General features: G+C 50.3%; 1 protein-coding gene across 2 annotated transcripts in view; it reads left to right on the top strand.

Annotated features, from left to right (window-relative positions):
- The window catches only part of PCSK6 (proprotein convertase subtilisin/kexin type 6), a gene marked incomplete at its 5' end in the record, with an annotated part of 179,205 nt that overhangs the window by 105,857 nt on the left and 56,959 nt on the right, over positions 1–16,389 (top strand). For both annotated transcript variants that reach the window (XM_080808819.1, XM_080808818.1), the window contains 3 exons: positions 990–1,093; positions 2,817–2,934; positions 13,247–13,435. In XM_080808819.1, coding sequence (XP_080664945.1) covers positions 990–1,093; positions 2,817–2,934; positions 13,247–13,435 — 411 coding nt within the window. The remainder of the gene's footprint in view (positions 1–989; positions 1,094–2,816; positions 2,935–13,246; positions 13,436–16,389) is intronic.

Genomic DNA, 16,389 nt, shown 5'->3' with positions numbered 1-16,389 from the left:
CCAGAGTTGTCACGTTCATAGATCAGAAAACAGAAGGGTGGCGGCCAAGGGGCTGGAGGCAGGAGGAAACGGGAAAGTAGAGTCTAGTGGGGACAGGGTTTCACTTGGGGAAGAAGAGAAAGTTCTGGAGACAGGTGGTTTGTGATGGATGTTGAGCCCTGTGCAGGTACTAGGGGCTCTGCCTGGTGCACAGAAAAATGGGGAAGCTGGTAAATTTTCTGTTACGTATATTTTTAAACACAAACAAAGATTGGGTGCCTGGAAAGGCAGTTGTAACCACTGTGGGTGTGATGCAGGCTACACCAAGGGTACTTCCAGCCTCTGCCTGTAACCCAGTGTTGATGCTGTGAACAGAGCGGGTTATGATAGAGTATCATTAGAAGATGGAACCTGGTTTTGGGGGGGAGGGGCAGGACAATGTATCTTAGACTCAAAAAACCCTGATCTGTGCATTTTTATTAGTGCGCATGTGTTCTTTCAATAAAACGTTTCCACTTTGTACCAAAATCAATGTATTAAAATCTAGAGTTATGAAAATCTTGAACTACAGTTGGGGGTAGGTGGGGCCACACTGGGGGTGGGGGGGGGTTCTTGGCAGATGAAGGCTGGAGTGTGCTTTCCCACACCATAGCAGTTGCTCGTCCCGATGGCAGAATAGCCCCTGGGACTTGGAAAACCCATGATGTCCCACTGTCCCTGCCACAGTTTCTTCAGTAGCCCTTGGACACACAGGTACATCTTGGCAGTGGGGCTGGGTTTTGAACGCCACGGATTTTAGGTCGCCTGCTGCACCATTTTTAGCTTAGGGTTTAATCCCTGGAAACCATTCTTTACAAAGAGGTTATGAAATAAACCCTCGCTGAGGAATGGAGCCTGTGGGGCTCCTTCAAGTCCCGACTTGGGGCTGGCTCCTGACGCATCACCACCCATGGGCCTGGGCAGCCGTCATTTTGACCCGTACGGGTTGGTCTGTCATTGTGTCGTTGCAGTAATCAGTTAACCTGGAGGGACGTCCAGCACCTGCTGGTGAAGACATCCAGGCCAGCACATCTGAAAGCCAATGATTGGAAAGTCAACGGTGCCGGTCATAAAGGTGCGGTGGCCGCTCCCGGTGGGCTGGGCAGGGACCCATCAGTCTGTCCCAGAGGGCCCCTGTGTGACCAGCTAGAATCCTTATTAAAGGGGGGCCAGGGGCTTCTCAAAAAGAATCCTCAAAGAATAACAAGAGTCAGAAATAGTAGCTAGAGATTTAAGAAAAGTAAGTTCACACTGAGATTAAGAAAAAAGCCTAAGAGCCGTAAGAATTCAGGCTTCCCAAACATCACGACTTTTGCCATCCAGAGACCACCTGTACCAAGTATTGATGTTATAGTTCTCTTTACCTTGACTTGCACTTTTTTTTTTACATAAATATATTTTAAAGGGAAACTGCATTATATCCAGTTGGTCACGGCTTTGATTATATTTTTATTTTTTTAATATACATCCAAACAAATCCATGACTATTATTAATATAGTTTGTGTGCCACCTAAAGGCATCTTACGTTCTTAGTCCTGAGTAGCTCTAGGATTTGGAGATGGGCCTTCAGTTACCTTATTTGTACAATGAGAATACTGAGATAGTTATGTAAGTTACTTTCTAACCACAAAATTTCTGTCTGTGTTATAGAAGTAACTCACAGGACAGCAAGGCTTCTTCCCCCAACCCAGCCTGGTACGACTGAGGTTCCATGAAATCAACCCACGGTCAGGGCTTGTAACCCAGATATTTGGAGCCTCTTGAGCAGATAATTATAGGACTGTGCCACTGCTTGTTCTGTCTGGCTTCCTACCAGAGATACTTGAAGAAGATTTACATTTGGCCCGGGTATGTTAGGGAGGACTTCTTTTTCTTTTCTGAAGCTCAGGCCCAACTATTTCAACACTGTGCCTGATACTACTATCTGTAAAATACAGGACAGTGTTGTCACCATGAGTTCCAAGGGACATTCCTTTTAATAAGAAAGCCATTGAGCAGACCTAATGCATTTTTGTCTTGCAAGAATGTTGGTGGTAGTGGTGTGCTGTAACAAGACCTGACCTACATTTCAGTGTTGGCCTAATTAAATAGGAAAATAGATTGTATCTCAATCTTGACCCTGCCTCTTAAATTAAACCTTGAAACTCTCCTACCATGGCCAATAAACGCTGGATCGGGCCAACTCATAAGCGCTCATGGTCTGAGTTCTGAGCAATGCCACTTTCCCAGAATGCCCTGGGAATTGAGTAGGCCAAGAAAATAGTTTAAAAAAAAAAAAAAAAACCAGAAAAACAATAAACAACCCAGCCTTGCTTTCTGGTTTATTACACATCGTGGCCACATGAACCAAAGGGTTTCAGGTTTTTGTTTCTCTGGTCTGGTTTATGATTCAGGGAGCTCAGATGCTGACAAGTCCCTACGGTTGGGGGAAACCCATACCTGCCTTGCAAATAGAAAATGCTAGGCTCTCTCTCAAAACTTCTTTCCCAACTCTGCACCAAAATGGGCCACATTTCCTGGCCCCGCACCGCTGACCTGAAGGAGTCCAGGTCAGGGAGAGGCTAAAGCAGCTGGGATCTTGGAGTAGTCCTCAGAAGGGCTGAAGGCTGGGGTTTCCGGGAGATGGCCCACGTTTCTGCCCCCCATGAGTGGTGCTGGTGGTCTGTCCCAGGACCGTGGCAGTCATGGATCTGGGGCCCTGCGTGGGAGCCAAGCAGAGTGTGAGAGCCGGGTCTTGCCCCATTCCCGGGGGTGGTGGGGGGCAGTGCAGGGGGTTCTGAAGCCTCTGTCTTTTCAGTCAGCCATCTCTACGGATTCGGCCTGGTGGACGCAGAAGCCCTCGTCACGGAGGCAAAGAAGTGGACCGCAGTGCCCGCCCAGCACATGTGTGTCGCCACCACAGACAAGAGACCCAGGTGAGGCTCAGCTCGGGCACCACGTGGCTTTTCAGGAATGTCAGCGTGGACCCGACTGTGCGGTGAGGTACTGTGGGGGGAGGTGTGCACGTTCGCGTTCCTGTGCACATCAGTGGGCACATATGGGTGGGGGCGGTGTGTGTGCGTAGTAGTGTGTGTGTAGACGTGTCTGTGTTTTCTCTTACGGATTCTGGGGCTGGAAGAGAATTGCTCCTTAAACTGTGAGTCTTTCGAGGCCTTTTGCTGTAAGTTTTAGAAATCGCCCCGTAGGAGAGAGATGGACGCCCCATGGTCCCTCATCCTGGCAATTCTTGTCCAGAATATTTAGCATAGCTGACCAGAGCGGCGATCAGTCCTGCCCACTGGGGTGAAATGGGCAGCAGTGATTTGTGTCCTCTCTGTCTGATGGGAGCCCTGGCTCCAGCCCAGCCCCACCTGTCCCAGGAGCCCGCAGTGGGACTCCACCGGCCGTGAACAGGAGGGGCAGCATCTGCCCCTCCCCTGAGGCCGAAGAGAGTTTATGAGCCAAAGTGCATGGCCCTTTTCCTCTGTGTCACTTGAACCTGGACTTTAATAACCTTCTAGAGGTTTAAGCACCAGGAATTTTGTAACAAGCCTTCTCCTTTTTCCACGGTTGGGACACTCCCAGCATCGCCCTTGGTAGTGAGCCGTTCTAAATCAGATACATTTGTCCATTGAAATTTTTCTTAAAAAACAAACAAACAAAAACAGCTGCAAAGTAAATCAGATAGCAAGAACCCTACTCCATTAGGAGAGGAAATCAGATCATTCTTTCGAGTTCTGCCATGGCTGCTGTACTTTTTAAGAAAGAGAATGGTGTTTCTCTAGGCCTCAGTATCTGATAAAGAATGGAATGCTTTTTTTTTTTCCCTAGCTGTAACTATTTATTACCTTTGGAAAATATGCATTTGGAAAAAGAAATGTGGGTGTGATTAAGAGTGACCCTTGCTTTATCAGCAAATGCTGCTCCCTCCCTTTGACAGTGCTTCTTCTTTGAAAGTACCTACCTCTTATAGTATGTTCTTTTTGCCATAAAATGTTGAGAAAAATGTTTCTAGCTGATGCCTGGCCCATGGTAGGAATTCAGGAAGTGTTTGTTGTGTGAGTTCCCCGGGAAGGTATTTTTGAAAAACCCCATTTGCAGGCTGACTGCTGGGTGAGCCCTGCCAGGCCTTACGGGCCGGGCTGTAGGCAGGCACCAGATCTCAGTCTTCACAGTTTCAAGCATCATCTTCTCCAAGGCGCCTTAGCCTGTCAATTCAGAAGAAAGAGGGAAGTTCTCTGAGATCAAGAAGGCTTTTGCTTTCTTTTGTTTTGCTTGTCGGAAAATGCCCGGCACATGGAGAATCAGACTCCGGGTAAGGTGATGTTGGGCTCCTGGGAGCCGGGTCCTGCCCCCCGAGGCCACGACGTCCAGGCCCACCTCCCTCCCACTGGTCTCCGCATCAGGGCGGCTCCTGAATGAAGCATTCTTCTCCTGCCAGAAATAGTTTTAAGATGGTAGCGTGGTGCCTAGGTGGCGAAGGGTTGTTTTTATTTTTATTTTATTTTGTTTTTTAAGTGAAAGCACACAGAGTCTAGACAGCTGAGGCAACCGGCCGTAACATACAGTATGACATTGTTCCTGTCCTTTGAGGGAAGAAAGGACTCTGCAAATTCCAACAGAAGGGAAGAATCAGACTTCTGTTTCAGAAGAAAAATTATCTTTACGTTTAGCGGTTTGAGGCTCTTTCTAGAATATTCAGCCAACCCGCTATCCCGAGCGCTTGCTTCACTGCACACTCTTGTTCCCAAGGGCATAAGGGCCTCCGGATAGAGAAAGAGAGGGAGACGGGGAGATTGAGAGAGAGAGGGCCAGCCTCTTTATCTGGCCATCCCGTGTGTGTCTGTGTGTAATGTAAGTGGTATGTTTACCTCTTTCCTCTTGGGGAGAAGGGAAGGGCCACCCCGGTGTGATGAAGGTCAGGGAACAGTGTTCACAGAGCATCAAGGATGACCATCCTCGAGGAGGTGGTGGCCACGTCTGTCATTTCTACAGTAATGTCCCACAGAGTCAGAGGACCTGGGTGTTGGTGGTCACATCCCAGGGCAGAAACTAAGAGCGGTGGCCTCTCCGTCCTCTCCTGGCCTTCCGCCCCGATCTGGCCTTCCACTCCTGGGATAGGTCACGGCTCAGGAATCCATGGGCCACCCTCTCTGCAGAGCCCACCTGCTGCTCCAGCCTGTGCTTGGACACCAGCGTGTCTCCCACTGGGCCCCAAGGGACCATCCAGGCCTCCGTTGGTGTTCCTCCTCCTGACTACCCTGTCTGATGCCACCTCCACCCCGAGTCACACTCAGGCCAAAAGCGACAAAAAAGCCAACAGCGCAAGGAAGACCACAGTGGAGGGAAGCTGGGCTGCCCCTGCAGACACAGGCAGGAGAAGAGCCCCGTCAGGAGGCAACTGTGACTGATCTCTTTAATTTAAAGAAAAGCCACCTAGAGACTCCAAGGACTAGTCTGGACACTGTACCTCTGAGGACTGTGGGGTTTGCGGGTCAGCCTGTCTCTGTCTAGATCCTCCTGCTAAGAGAGAACTAGAAGTCCCTCGGAGCATGGAGAAGGTCAGGGAGCCTGCCTGGAGAGGCGGGATGAGAGTGGACCGCAGGGGTGGGCGTGGTGAGGACTGAGAGGGCCCAGGCCCCCTGCTCCAAGGTGCAGCCAGATCTCGATGAGTCATCTCTTCCCAGCCTGTCACCCCCGACCCCAAAACAGAGTCTGGCCCAGCTCTCCCATACCCATAGCTCTCCCTTACCCATCATAGAAGCCGTCCATGAATGTTAATCTTAATGCAACAGCAAGGGGGAAATCAGGGAGACTTGGCAAGCACTCTCGCACCAGAGAATACCTGGTAACATTCCAGCGCTTGTAGGAGAGCTCCTTGTCTCATCTTGGGCACAAACAGATTTCAGTCTACTTAGAACTTTTCTGTTGCCTGCAAAAATTATTTATGTCTGTGTGTCAGAGTAGAATAAAATTGATACTTTTAGAACCTTTCTAAAAGTGAGAAAGAAAAATGAAGGTTAGTATCATTCCTATGAATGAGAAAAAGGAAAAAAAGGTGGGGGCAGCTATTAAATATCTCCTTTGACCCTTAGCATGTTTCTAGCCAGCAGTTCCCTTGTGTCTTGAAAAAAAAAATCCAGGCTCCCGTGAAACATTTTCTGACATCCCTGACTCTCTACTCCATGCTGGAAAGACAGCAACAATGGCAGAGTCTCTCCAAGCAATAAGACCTTGTCCTGTGCTCCTTAGTTTTCCTAGGTGCGGGGAGGTCACCGTCCAGACAGTTTACAGCTTCGTGTGGTTGGTCTTTCCTTGAAAGAACTCACACAACCCAAAAATACACTTCAGTCCTGAAGGCTTTGAATATTAAGAATCATTTGTAGACCAGACCATATATTTATAGATGTTCCAGAATTAACTGTGGATTAACCGCATTAATTTCATTGAACCAGACCCCCTGTGGGGGTCACTTTCGACTTCTAAATGGATAAGGATTATCAGGTGCTTACTGTGGCCAGACATTGTTCTCAGCACTTTCCGTATACTCATGCATTCAGAACGCCCACCAGGGGTGTGGAGTTTGGGCACAATTTTCCCCCCAGTTTTCCATTGAAGAAACTGAGGCACAAAGGAGGCTAGGAGTAGCCTGGGGCTGAGTGGCAGCGGGCCGAGCTCCTGCCCCAGGCTGCCTGTCCCCAGAGCCTACCTTGCCTCCGCTTGAAGGGATGCATCATGGGAACTCAGGCAGGACCGAACCAAGTGGAGTGACCTGCCCATTGTCCAGGAGATGCCTTCCCTCTCTTCCCTCTGCGTCCCCAGCAGGCTGGGCACACTGGCCCTGAGGACAGGAAATCACTGTGACTCTGGCTGCCGGGAGGTTCCTCCAGCCCAGACCAGCTGCCAGTCCCCAGAGGCCAGACCCAAGTGTCTTATCTGCAGCAGCTTAGCTAGCTAGGCAGGCGGGTAAGGCCACACAGCTCCTGTGTCCCCATGGGGAGTGCTTGTGTGGCCGGGACCCACAACAGCCCCACTGCACACAGCCTGGTTTAGGATCATTTTAAAAAGCTAAAAGCCAGGGGGCGCCTGGGTGGCTCAGTGGGTTAAGCCTCTACCTTCGGCTTGGGCCCTGATCTCGGGGTTCTGGGATCGAGCCCCGCATCAGGCTCTCTGCTCGGCGGGGAGCCTGCTTCCCCTCTCTCTCTGCCTGCCTCTCTGCCTGCTTGTGATCGCTCTCTCTGTCAAAGAAATAAAAAAGATTAAAAAAAAAAAAAAGCTATTTAAAAAGCTAAAAGCCGGGGCACCTGTGTGGCTCAGAGGGTTAAGCCTCTGCCTTCAGCTCAGGTCACAATCTCAGGGTCCTGGAATCGAGCCCCACGTTAGGCTTTCTGCTCAGCGGGGGAGCCTGCTTCCCCCCCGCCCCCCGCCTGCCTCTCTGCCTACTTGTGATCTGTGTGTGTGTGTGTGTGTGTTAAATAAATAAAATCTTTAAAAAAAAAGGCTAAATCCCCTCTCACCTTTGGGTTTTTATCTGAACTGGGCAGGTTTCCCCCACACCCCTAGATACCATAGGAGGGAGGCCCTTGCTTCTAGCTTCTTCCTCCGTCATTCTTACGCAGGGCGTGGCTGGAAGTCCTAAGAAAACTCGAGCTCTGCTGTCCTGCTCTGCGGGGCAGGGGGTGAACATACCTGGGTCTTGATATTTGTCCTGCCTCCTGCCACCCCTGGAGACACTGGAAAATCTTAGTAACCTACCTGTTTTCCTACAGCCCTTGCCCTCCCAGCTTACTTTTTGCCGCAAACCTTTTTCCCCCAAATTATAAATGCAACTTACTTCAAAAATTCCCTTTCGAATTTGACTGATCCAGCCAGTTCTCATTAGGGCCAGTAGTGATGTTCTGTGAAGTCACCACAGACACTGAATTTGCAAAGACAGAACCATCCTGCTGGGGACATCCAGGGTGAGGTTCCTGCGAGCCTCTGGTCACAGCATTTTCATCCACTGATCCATACGTAACTTTGCTTTATGCATGTTTTCATTTAAAAGCATTTTATTTCATGTATGTTGCTGATTAACATTGCCCGTAAGGCCAATAGCGCTATAACTCAGGTCTGAACAAAGCATATCCAGCAGACATGTTTTCTCTAGAAGGTGCAGCTCAGCCTTCCAGCACTTAGGAAACCAGACGGCTCCTCGGCGGTCAGTGAAACTACCAACAAAAGAAAGAAAAATGTGAAAGATGTGCCATGAAAAATAGATCATTGGAAGGATACTTGTTCCCAGTATGAGAGCTGAAAACAGAAGACAGAGTGCCTCCTTGTTTGGCCTCACCTGGGAGCGTGTCTACGGGGCAACTCAAATAGTGTGCCATTCTGCACGTTCCCACAAGCGATTGCAAAAGCACCACAGTATTGATCTAGGTGAACTTGCGAATACGGAATCGCGAATAATGAGAACTGACTGTGTATCGTATTGTCTTTTTCAGTCCCCGTCAGATCGCATCTTAGGGCTGGAAGGGATGTTTAGAGTCAGCTCATTTAGCCCCTTGTTTCACACAAAAGAAAAATAAATGCTCAAAAATAAATTGAAACCCTGTGTGTTAAAACACCTTACAACTTAATCATGGACAGCATGTCTAGATTAACGTACTGGGTTAGCCGCCTTTTCTTTTTAAATCTTATTTCCAGCCTGTATGATGTGCTGTGGTTTCATGATCAAAAGGAATTTCATCTCAGGAAAACCCGAAATGTCAGCAAATATGAGTCAGATGTATACAGTATCTATCTACCCTCAGACACTATGACCGTTCTGGTGAGAACGTTCATCCTAGAACATAAATCTAAGAAGTGACTCTGAAGCTTCTTACTGTCCCCGTTCAGATGACTCTGTCGTCCAACAGACCGAGCTGCTCTCGTACAGCTTAATTTGACAAGTCTGTCCCAATTTACCACTCTCCATGCTACTCACTACCCTTTAGGAGGTCTGCAAAAGGGTCTCCTGGTTGACCTCCTGGTTCTTTCCACTGTAATCCTCCTGAACTCTGCAGCAGCCTTATTTCCCCAACACAGATACCAATTACAACAGGGGGAAAGGAGCCCCTTCCTTCCAATTCTGGTGGGTGTCCCACTCGGCGTGATCTCAGAATTGTCTAATGAGGACCTGGACGGCTCTCACCTCCAGCCCTGCCGCCTGGGAAGGAGGCATTACCCTGGAAATGCTCTGTGCCAGAGCCCAGATCTGCCCTTGTAGCTGAGCTGGAGAGAAGTCTTCAAGCTAGGAGTGGCAATATTGGATTGTCCTGGGTTCCCAGGCAGGCAGGGCAAAAAGACAAGTGCAACAATGGAGGGTAAGCTCCAGTAAGCGCCAGATCTCCCTCCCTCCTTGCTTTCTCTGTCCACTTGCTTTGTAAGTATCCCCCACTTCTGAAAGTTCACCTTATACCACTTGGCTTTTACAAAAAGCCTTAGTATCTTGAAGAAACTGAAAGAGGATTTCTGCTTTTACCCAAAAAAGGGACAGAAAGCAAAAATAGTATTTAGCATGGGTTTTGCATTAAGTCCTGTGTGATAAAGGCAGCATGTGCCCTGAGAAGTGAGAGCCCCCCAGCCCCAACACCATCCCCGGGAACTACACCCAGCATCTCAGCATCAAGCCGCCAGAGCTTTGAACAGTGTCTGTGAGCATCTGTGCTTTATCTCGATTTATTTTGTGCCTCCATTAGCCAGATGTGTCTGTCCTAAGGTATCAGAAAAGCCAAAGAGAGGTGACTTTTGGGGTCTGGGAATGCTCCCACGTTTTTTTTTTCCCCATGTAAATGAATAAATGAATGGTAATTGCTTCTTTGCTTTATGTCTTTGGTCTCAGCTGGAGGAAGGTTTCATAGGAACGATCTACTTTCAAAGAGCAGGGAAAACCCGTCCTTGAAAATGTTTATCTTTGGCTCTGGATTTCACTCTGATGCTCTGAGATTTGGCAAGGGCACTGACTGGAGTAGATTGGGATCTTGTTTCTACATATTTACAAGACACTAGATGCTGTTACACATTGGGGAGAGGCAGGAGGTGAAGGAGCTTTGATCGGGAGTTAACTAGAAGTCACTGTCAAGACTGCCTGTCGTTGGGAACCCTCCACCCCCTCAGGAGAAGGGAGCTGTTTAAGAGACTTCAGGATGAAAGAGGAACATCTGGAGTATCAGTAATTAAGTCTGAAATGTGGTTCAACAGGAAGTGACAAGTCTGTCCTCAGAGACCGGTTCAAAGTAGGGCAGTCTCCATAGTTTAAATATCACTGGGTCTGGAGGTAGGTCTTGTGGGATTTTTTTAACCCCTTGGGTTCCTCTACGGTCCTAGGAGGATGGCCTTGGGTACACAGACAACAATTAACAGAATTTAATCACAGTGCGACATTTTTAGTTACAAAGATAATCCCTGCGCGTTGTTTAAACTAAAAAATAAACCAGCTTGGCGGTCAACTTGCATTTTCTGTGTTATCTTTTTTTTTTCTTTTTTAAGATTTTATTTATTTGACAGAGACACAGTGAGAGAGGGAACACAAGCAGGGGCAGTGGGAGAGGGGGAAGCACGTTTCCTGCTGAGCAGGGAGCCCGATGCAGGGCTCGATCCCAGGACCTTGGGATCATGACCTGAGTGGAAGGCAGGTGCTTTGAGCCACTGAGTCGCCCAAAGATACAGTTATCTTTGAAATAACTGTAGGATGGGGAGAAGCTTCCCTTTTCTTACCCATCCCCCACCCCATTGATGGTTTCACCTTCCGCCTAAGAAGAGTTAATCCTTACAAAGTGATGACTTGATACTTGGCTTCCCTTCTTTCTTCTTTCTTCTCCTTCCTCTCTCCTTCTTCTCCTCCTCCTTCTCTTTTTAATTATATTATGTTAGTCACCATACGGTACATCCTCAGTTTTGGGACTTTCCCCCTTCTCCTTGGTGTTTCTATCTGAAATACAGAAAACTTTCAGCTCGAATATCCTGAAAGATTTTCAAGTCTCCCTTCATCCCTCATCTGTTTCTTTTTAAAGGAAATGTAAAAGCTCCTGATTTGGAATATTAGGTTATTTGCCCCAGCAGGAGCAGAAATAAAATGTGGAGAAGGCTAACTGCACGTAAGGAGGGGGGGAACAACTCACTGTCCTTGGGTGGCTGTCCTGGCCTCCCCTCCCTCCCCTAGAACTTGCACAAATGAGGGGGATCTGGTGGCCTGTAACTGAGATTTCCAAAGAACTAATTGTTATAATTAGATTTGTTCCCTGGAGGAAGGGACTCCTAGCCTCCCCCACCTACCCCCCCTCCCCAGCTGGGAGTAATGGCTTAGTTTTGAAAATCTAACCGGGCTGGGCTTTAATACCCAAAGGGACCTGTGGGCCCTTCACACCCAGCCAGCCGCACCCTGGGCAGCTGCGAGGCAGACTCTGTGTATTAGACCAACCAAGCTTTCTGACCTCAGGGGTGGCCTAGAAGCTAGAGTCCCTCAGGAAGAATAAGAGTGGCAAATGCAAGAAGCTTTTAATAATGTCACAGAGTATTTAATACTCCTTGAGATGCTTTTTTTTTTTTTTCTTCTCGATGTCAACAGAAAGGCCAAGCCACAGGGAGGGGACCAGGTGAGGGTGGGGTTTCGGTTTCTCGTGCCTGGTTCCCATTCTCTGGAATCCTCTGCCTTATCCTTAGGATTAAGGATTCCTCAGTGGGATTTCAGGTCTATTTCTAGATCCATTTCAGGTCTATTTCTAGGTAGGAGTGATTGGTCCTCCCCATTGACCAAAGGTGTGAGAGGGATGGGGCAGGTTTTTAGAATTTGGTGATAGAGTTTGTTTCTGCTTTCACTTGATCTTCCTCTTGGGTCCAGGAGAGGTTCTGCATCTGCCACAGTGGGGGGCCCGCTGACCTATAAACACAGACGGGAAAATTTGGGAGAAGGTGGTGAAAGAAGTCAGCATCTCGAAATCAATTTATGATGCAGGCAAATCGTGTTTTCAAATATTTACAGAGTCTCCGAGGGAATTACATCACTGTTTATAGCTGTTTTGATTGTTTTTTATGACTCAGGCCCGGGAGAGCCAAGCGATGTAATTCCTGAGAGATGCTGAGCCCACGCTTCAAGCCTCCCCTCCTGAGCAGAAAGTCGGGGCGAAATGAGCAAAGCGCTCCCTGTGATAAACCAAGCGCTGGCTGAGCAGTGGGGAATTATTAATGTGCTGCTGGGCGGTGGGAGATTTTCCCCAGTTTACTCGTGGTGGGGGCGAGCCCCGATGGCCCAGACTCGACGGGAGTGCCCAGCCTGGATGCAGGTGCAGGCTTTGTATCTACCTCCTCTGGGGAGTGTTAGAAGATTCTGGTGGAACTAACTTGTGAATGATTGGGACTCGATGCTTATTCTCAGATTTCAGCCCATATGGTAAAAACTGCCTTGACTTTATTAAGAGAATTGTTGTCTGTTCCGATCAGAGGACAGGAGAGGGAGGGGACAACACTATCCATGCATGACTGGGGAGTGGGGTCCCCAGTACTCCCAGGTAGGGAGTGGACTAGCTTCTGTCCTTCTGCCGTGACTCTGGTCCAGACATTACAGCCTTGTGCAGCTGGTGCATTCAGCACAAGAGCCCGGCTCTGACCCCGGGTACCTTGTTGATCTCCTCTTCCTCAGTATCTTGAACACAAGTATGGACCCACACCAGCATCCTTGAGGGACAGTGTGGCACAAAGGTGGAGGCAGTGAGCTTGAGCCTCGTATCCCAGCTTTGCTTCGCAGTAGCTGTGTGTGACCTCTTTCTGGATGTAATGGATTAATCCTTGTAAATTCTCAGATGAGTGCCCCCTCTATTGCCCGGTATGCCGTCTGCTCAGGGAATGTTTGCTGTTATCATTTGGCATCGTGACTTGTATTATCAAGGCTGGTCTTTGAAACAAAGCGGTAGGGTTTGAAAGCTTTGTTGACCCCTAGCAGTTGAGGCAATGAGCTGATCATAGGCTACTTAGAAGCCAGCTCCTGGGCACTGAGGAGGCTGATCACTGGGTGTGTTAGCTGAGTTTGTATGTGAAGCCATTCTTTAAATCTCTAAGCAAGTTCCAGAAGAGCGAACGTCTTCTGGCTGGCAGGATAGCTCCAATGGGAGCATCCAGGAGGGGTTGGAGCTGTCCCTGGGGGTCCTTGGGAGGGTCTCAAAGCACTGCCCTCCTGCTGAGACTTGGAGCCTCTGGTTTCAAGCCCTGAGCCCCTCCCTCATCTCCCAGGAGCATCCCCGTGGTGCAGACTCTGCGGACCACCACCCTGACCACTGCCTGTGCCGACCACTCAGACCAGCGCGTGAGCTACCTGGAGCACGTGGTGGCTCGCATCTCTATTTCCCACCCACGCCGGGGAGACCTCCAGATCCACCTCATTTCTCCCTTGGGAACCAAGTCTCAACTATTGGCCAAGAGGTAAGGCCAGGCTGGCCTAGCGGGGCTGGGGCAGGGTTGCTGGGGCTTATCAGGAGGGCCCATCCAGCCGGAGGTCACAGCATCCCTGTGGGGCACCTGGGCGGGTTGGTACTGCCAGCAGCTTCCTCTTGGAGACGTTCACATGTGCCCCCCACTAACCGGAAACCTGGCCTTCAGAACCATCCTGGGGAACTTTCGTTTCCAGGCTGGGGTGACGAGGGTTTTTACGACTGCTTCGTGTAACGGAAAGATTTATGGAATTCTGGCTATGACTTCATTGCCCTTCGAAGTGCGCTGAAGGTCATTGTTCTCCTATTCAACCGGCATCTGAAGTGAGCTCGTGTATCAGAGGAGGACTATCTTCCTCCCAAAGCTCCCGCACGGCCATCCGGTTGTACGTAGCGCCGTTGAACTCGTGTGGGCAGGAGGCTCTGCTCTGTGGGCGACGCGGCTCACGTGGGGCGCCCAGAGGCCGCTCGGGGCAGGATTCTCATGCATGCGCCTGAGAGGGTCCCTGGTTAGCTGAAGGCCCCAGAAACGGGCTCCGAATTCTGGAGTTTCACATCATGGAAAGCCATGGAGCCATTTCTTCCACAAGGTCAGAAACAAGGACAAGTGCTTTGATGCGTCTGTGTCGCTGGCAGGTGAATGGCCTGAAGGGATTTGGGGGAGTTTGGGGGAAGGGGAGAGGCATTGGGACTTCTTTGGGGCTCCCTTGGCTAAGAGGCAGAGGGAAGAGAAGCCAGCATTTCTCTTGAATGCTTGTCCAGAATGCTGGACAAGGCAGCATTTCTCTTGAAAAATAGCTGACAACCAAACTGTGTCCCCCCCCACCAGGAGACCCCCTACGACTCCCTACCCCCATCCCCTGGGCTGTGGCCCTACTCCCCGCTTGCCCACACTGGGCCCACTTGCCTCACTTGGGTTACTTGCCTCGGGCAGCAGCCAGAGTCAGGCTGTAGGGTTCAGAAATGAGGGTCGCGTGAAGGGCTCCGTTCAGGACCGGGCAGGACTTGCCCTTTCTCTTACCCCCTCCACCCCACCCCTACGTGACTAAAGACCAAGAGATTGGCCTGCTGCAGGGACAGGCAGATGCCAGCCTTTGTCTGAAGGAGAGCGGGCATCAAGCATTTGCGGTCGGTGCCCTGGAACCAGCCCTGGCACCAGATCCTGGCTTCATGGGTTTGCAGGGCTCGGCCATCCGGCCCAGGCCCTCCCTACCAGGTCAGGTGCCAGCCTTATAGCACAAGAGCCACAGGGGGCATCTGTCTCCCAAGGCCCGGACCACCCTCTGCCTTGGCCCGGAGGTGACAAGGCTGCGAGCAGTCTGAGGGTACCAGCCGGCCTGCCACGCTGTTAAGCTCTTTTACAGCCTGAGTTGCAGTTGTTGTTCCTGGAACTTTGAAAGATTCCATCTAAAGGTCCGGACTTCTAGCATTCCTTGAAAGATCGGAAGTCCTCTGTGGTGCGTGCTCGTTCCCGGTGCGGACTCCACAGATGGGAGCTGGGCTGATGGGCAGGTCGGCTTCAGGCACCCTAGGCCACGCACAGGCTCCTGCTTTTCTGGCTTCCTTCGAGGTCCCCTCCCTGGAGCCCCGTTTGCTGCAGGCTGGACACACCAGGAGGCTTCCGAGGGGGTGAGCCCTGAATTCAAGACAGGAGCCAGGTACGAGCACCAGAGGGTGACCTGGGTGGACCGAGAGCCACCATGAGGCTTGGAGGTTGGGGTGACCGGTCGTAGGCCAGCAGGACAGCTGTGACCTGCAAGGACCGACACCCAGATGGGCTTTGGCGCCAAGAGACTCCAAGGAGCTGCTGCTCCTGCTCCTTCACTTCCTGGCGGGGCGCCCAGGAGCCAGCCACTTCTCTTGTCTTCACTCGTCACCTCCAGAAATGTCACTTGACTCCTGTCACAGTCGGGATGGCTGCAGGAACTGGATATGATGATGCAGGTGAAAATGCCTGGCCTGGGCGGCTGGGTTCCCATCCTGTCCCTCTCGCATCCGTCTACCTGAGCTGGAAGAACGTTCTGGCACCCCAGCATCTCCCCACTGGCTTCCCCGCTCTCTGTTTTTCCCTTCCCTTCTAAGCCCCATCCTGCTCAGGCCCAGCGTGAGCCCCTGAGATGAAAGAGAGCGGGTCCTGCCAAGTTCGTTGGGTTCACAACGACCTGTTTGCTGTTCCTGTGCCATCAAGCCCTTGAAACCTGCCTTGCGGCCACTTGGCAATCCTCTCCGTCTTGGGAATGTGTTTTTTTTCCACGGCACAGATTTTGTGATTCTATCAAGAGTGCGTGTCTGGGGATCTGTTACTTTCTCCTTTCTTTCACATTATGCTCCGTTGGGTAGCTTTTTCAGATTGCCAGATTTTTTTTTTTTTTTTTTTTGAGAAAGAGTTAAGTGAACTTTCATTAAGTCTTTCAGCCCTTAAAGGACCGTTTATCTTTGTCCTGTCCCGAGTGCGTTGCGTTCGGCTTGGCATCATGTGCGAAAAATCAGCCTTGACCTTTGCAGGTCCTTACTAGAAAGGACAGGATGTGCCCCCTCCCCCTCTCTCTCCTCCACGCAGGGAATGTTCTTGCGATAAGCATGTTTATGCATTCGTTGGATGTTCAGAGAACACCCAAATCACGAATCCAATCTTACATCACACAAAACGTGCATTTGAACTTCTGACGGGCAATAAAGAGCTCTCGGGTTAAGACCCAGTCCCAAAAGAGAGATAGCAAAGTTAGAAGGGGTAGGAAGAGGAAGGGAGAAGAACCCGAGACTGTTCGGGGGATATTAGAAGAAAGAGGGAGCCCATGAGTTGCTTCCTGTTTCCTGCTCAAGTCAAACGAGAGAAAAATGGATCTGGGCTGAAATCACAGTCTGGAAAGACCATGGGCTTTGGAGGCTCCTCAGAACCTGGGAGGGGGAGACCGGTGGAGGGGAGGGAGTTCCTGCGCCTACCCG

This window comes from Martes martes (assembly GCF_963455335.1).
Source record: "Martes martes genome assembly, chromosome: 7".
In the NCBI taxonomy this organism is placed as follows: domain Eukaryota; kingdom Metazoa; phylum Chordata; class Mammalia; order Carnivora; family Mustelidae; genus Martes; species Martes martes.
This window is presented reverse-complemented; position numbering and strand designations above follow the sequence as displayed.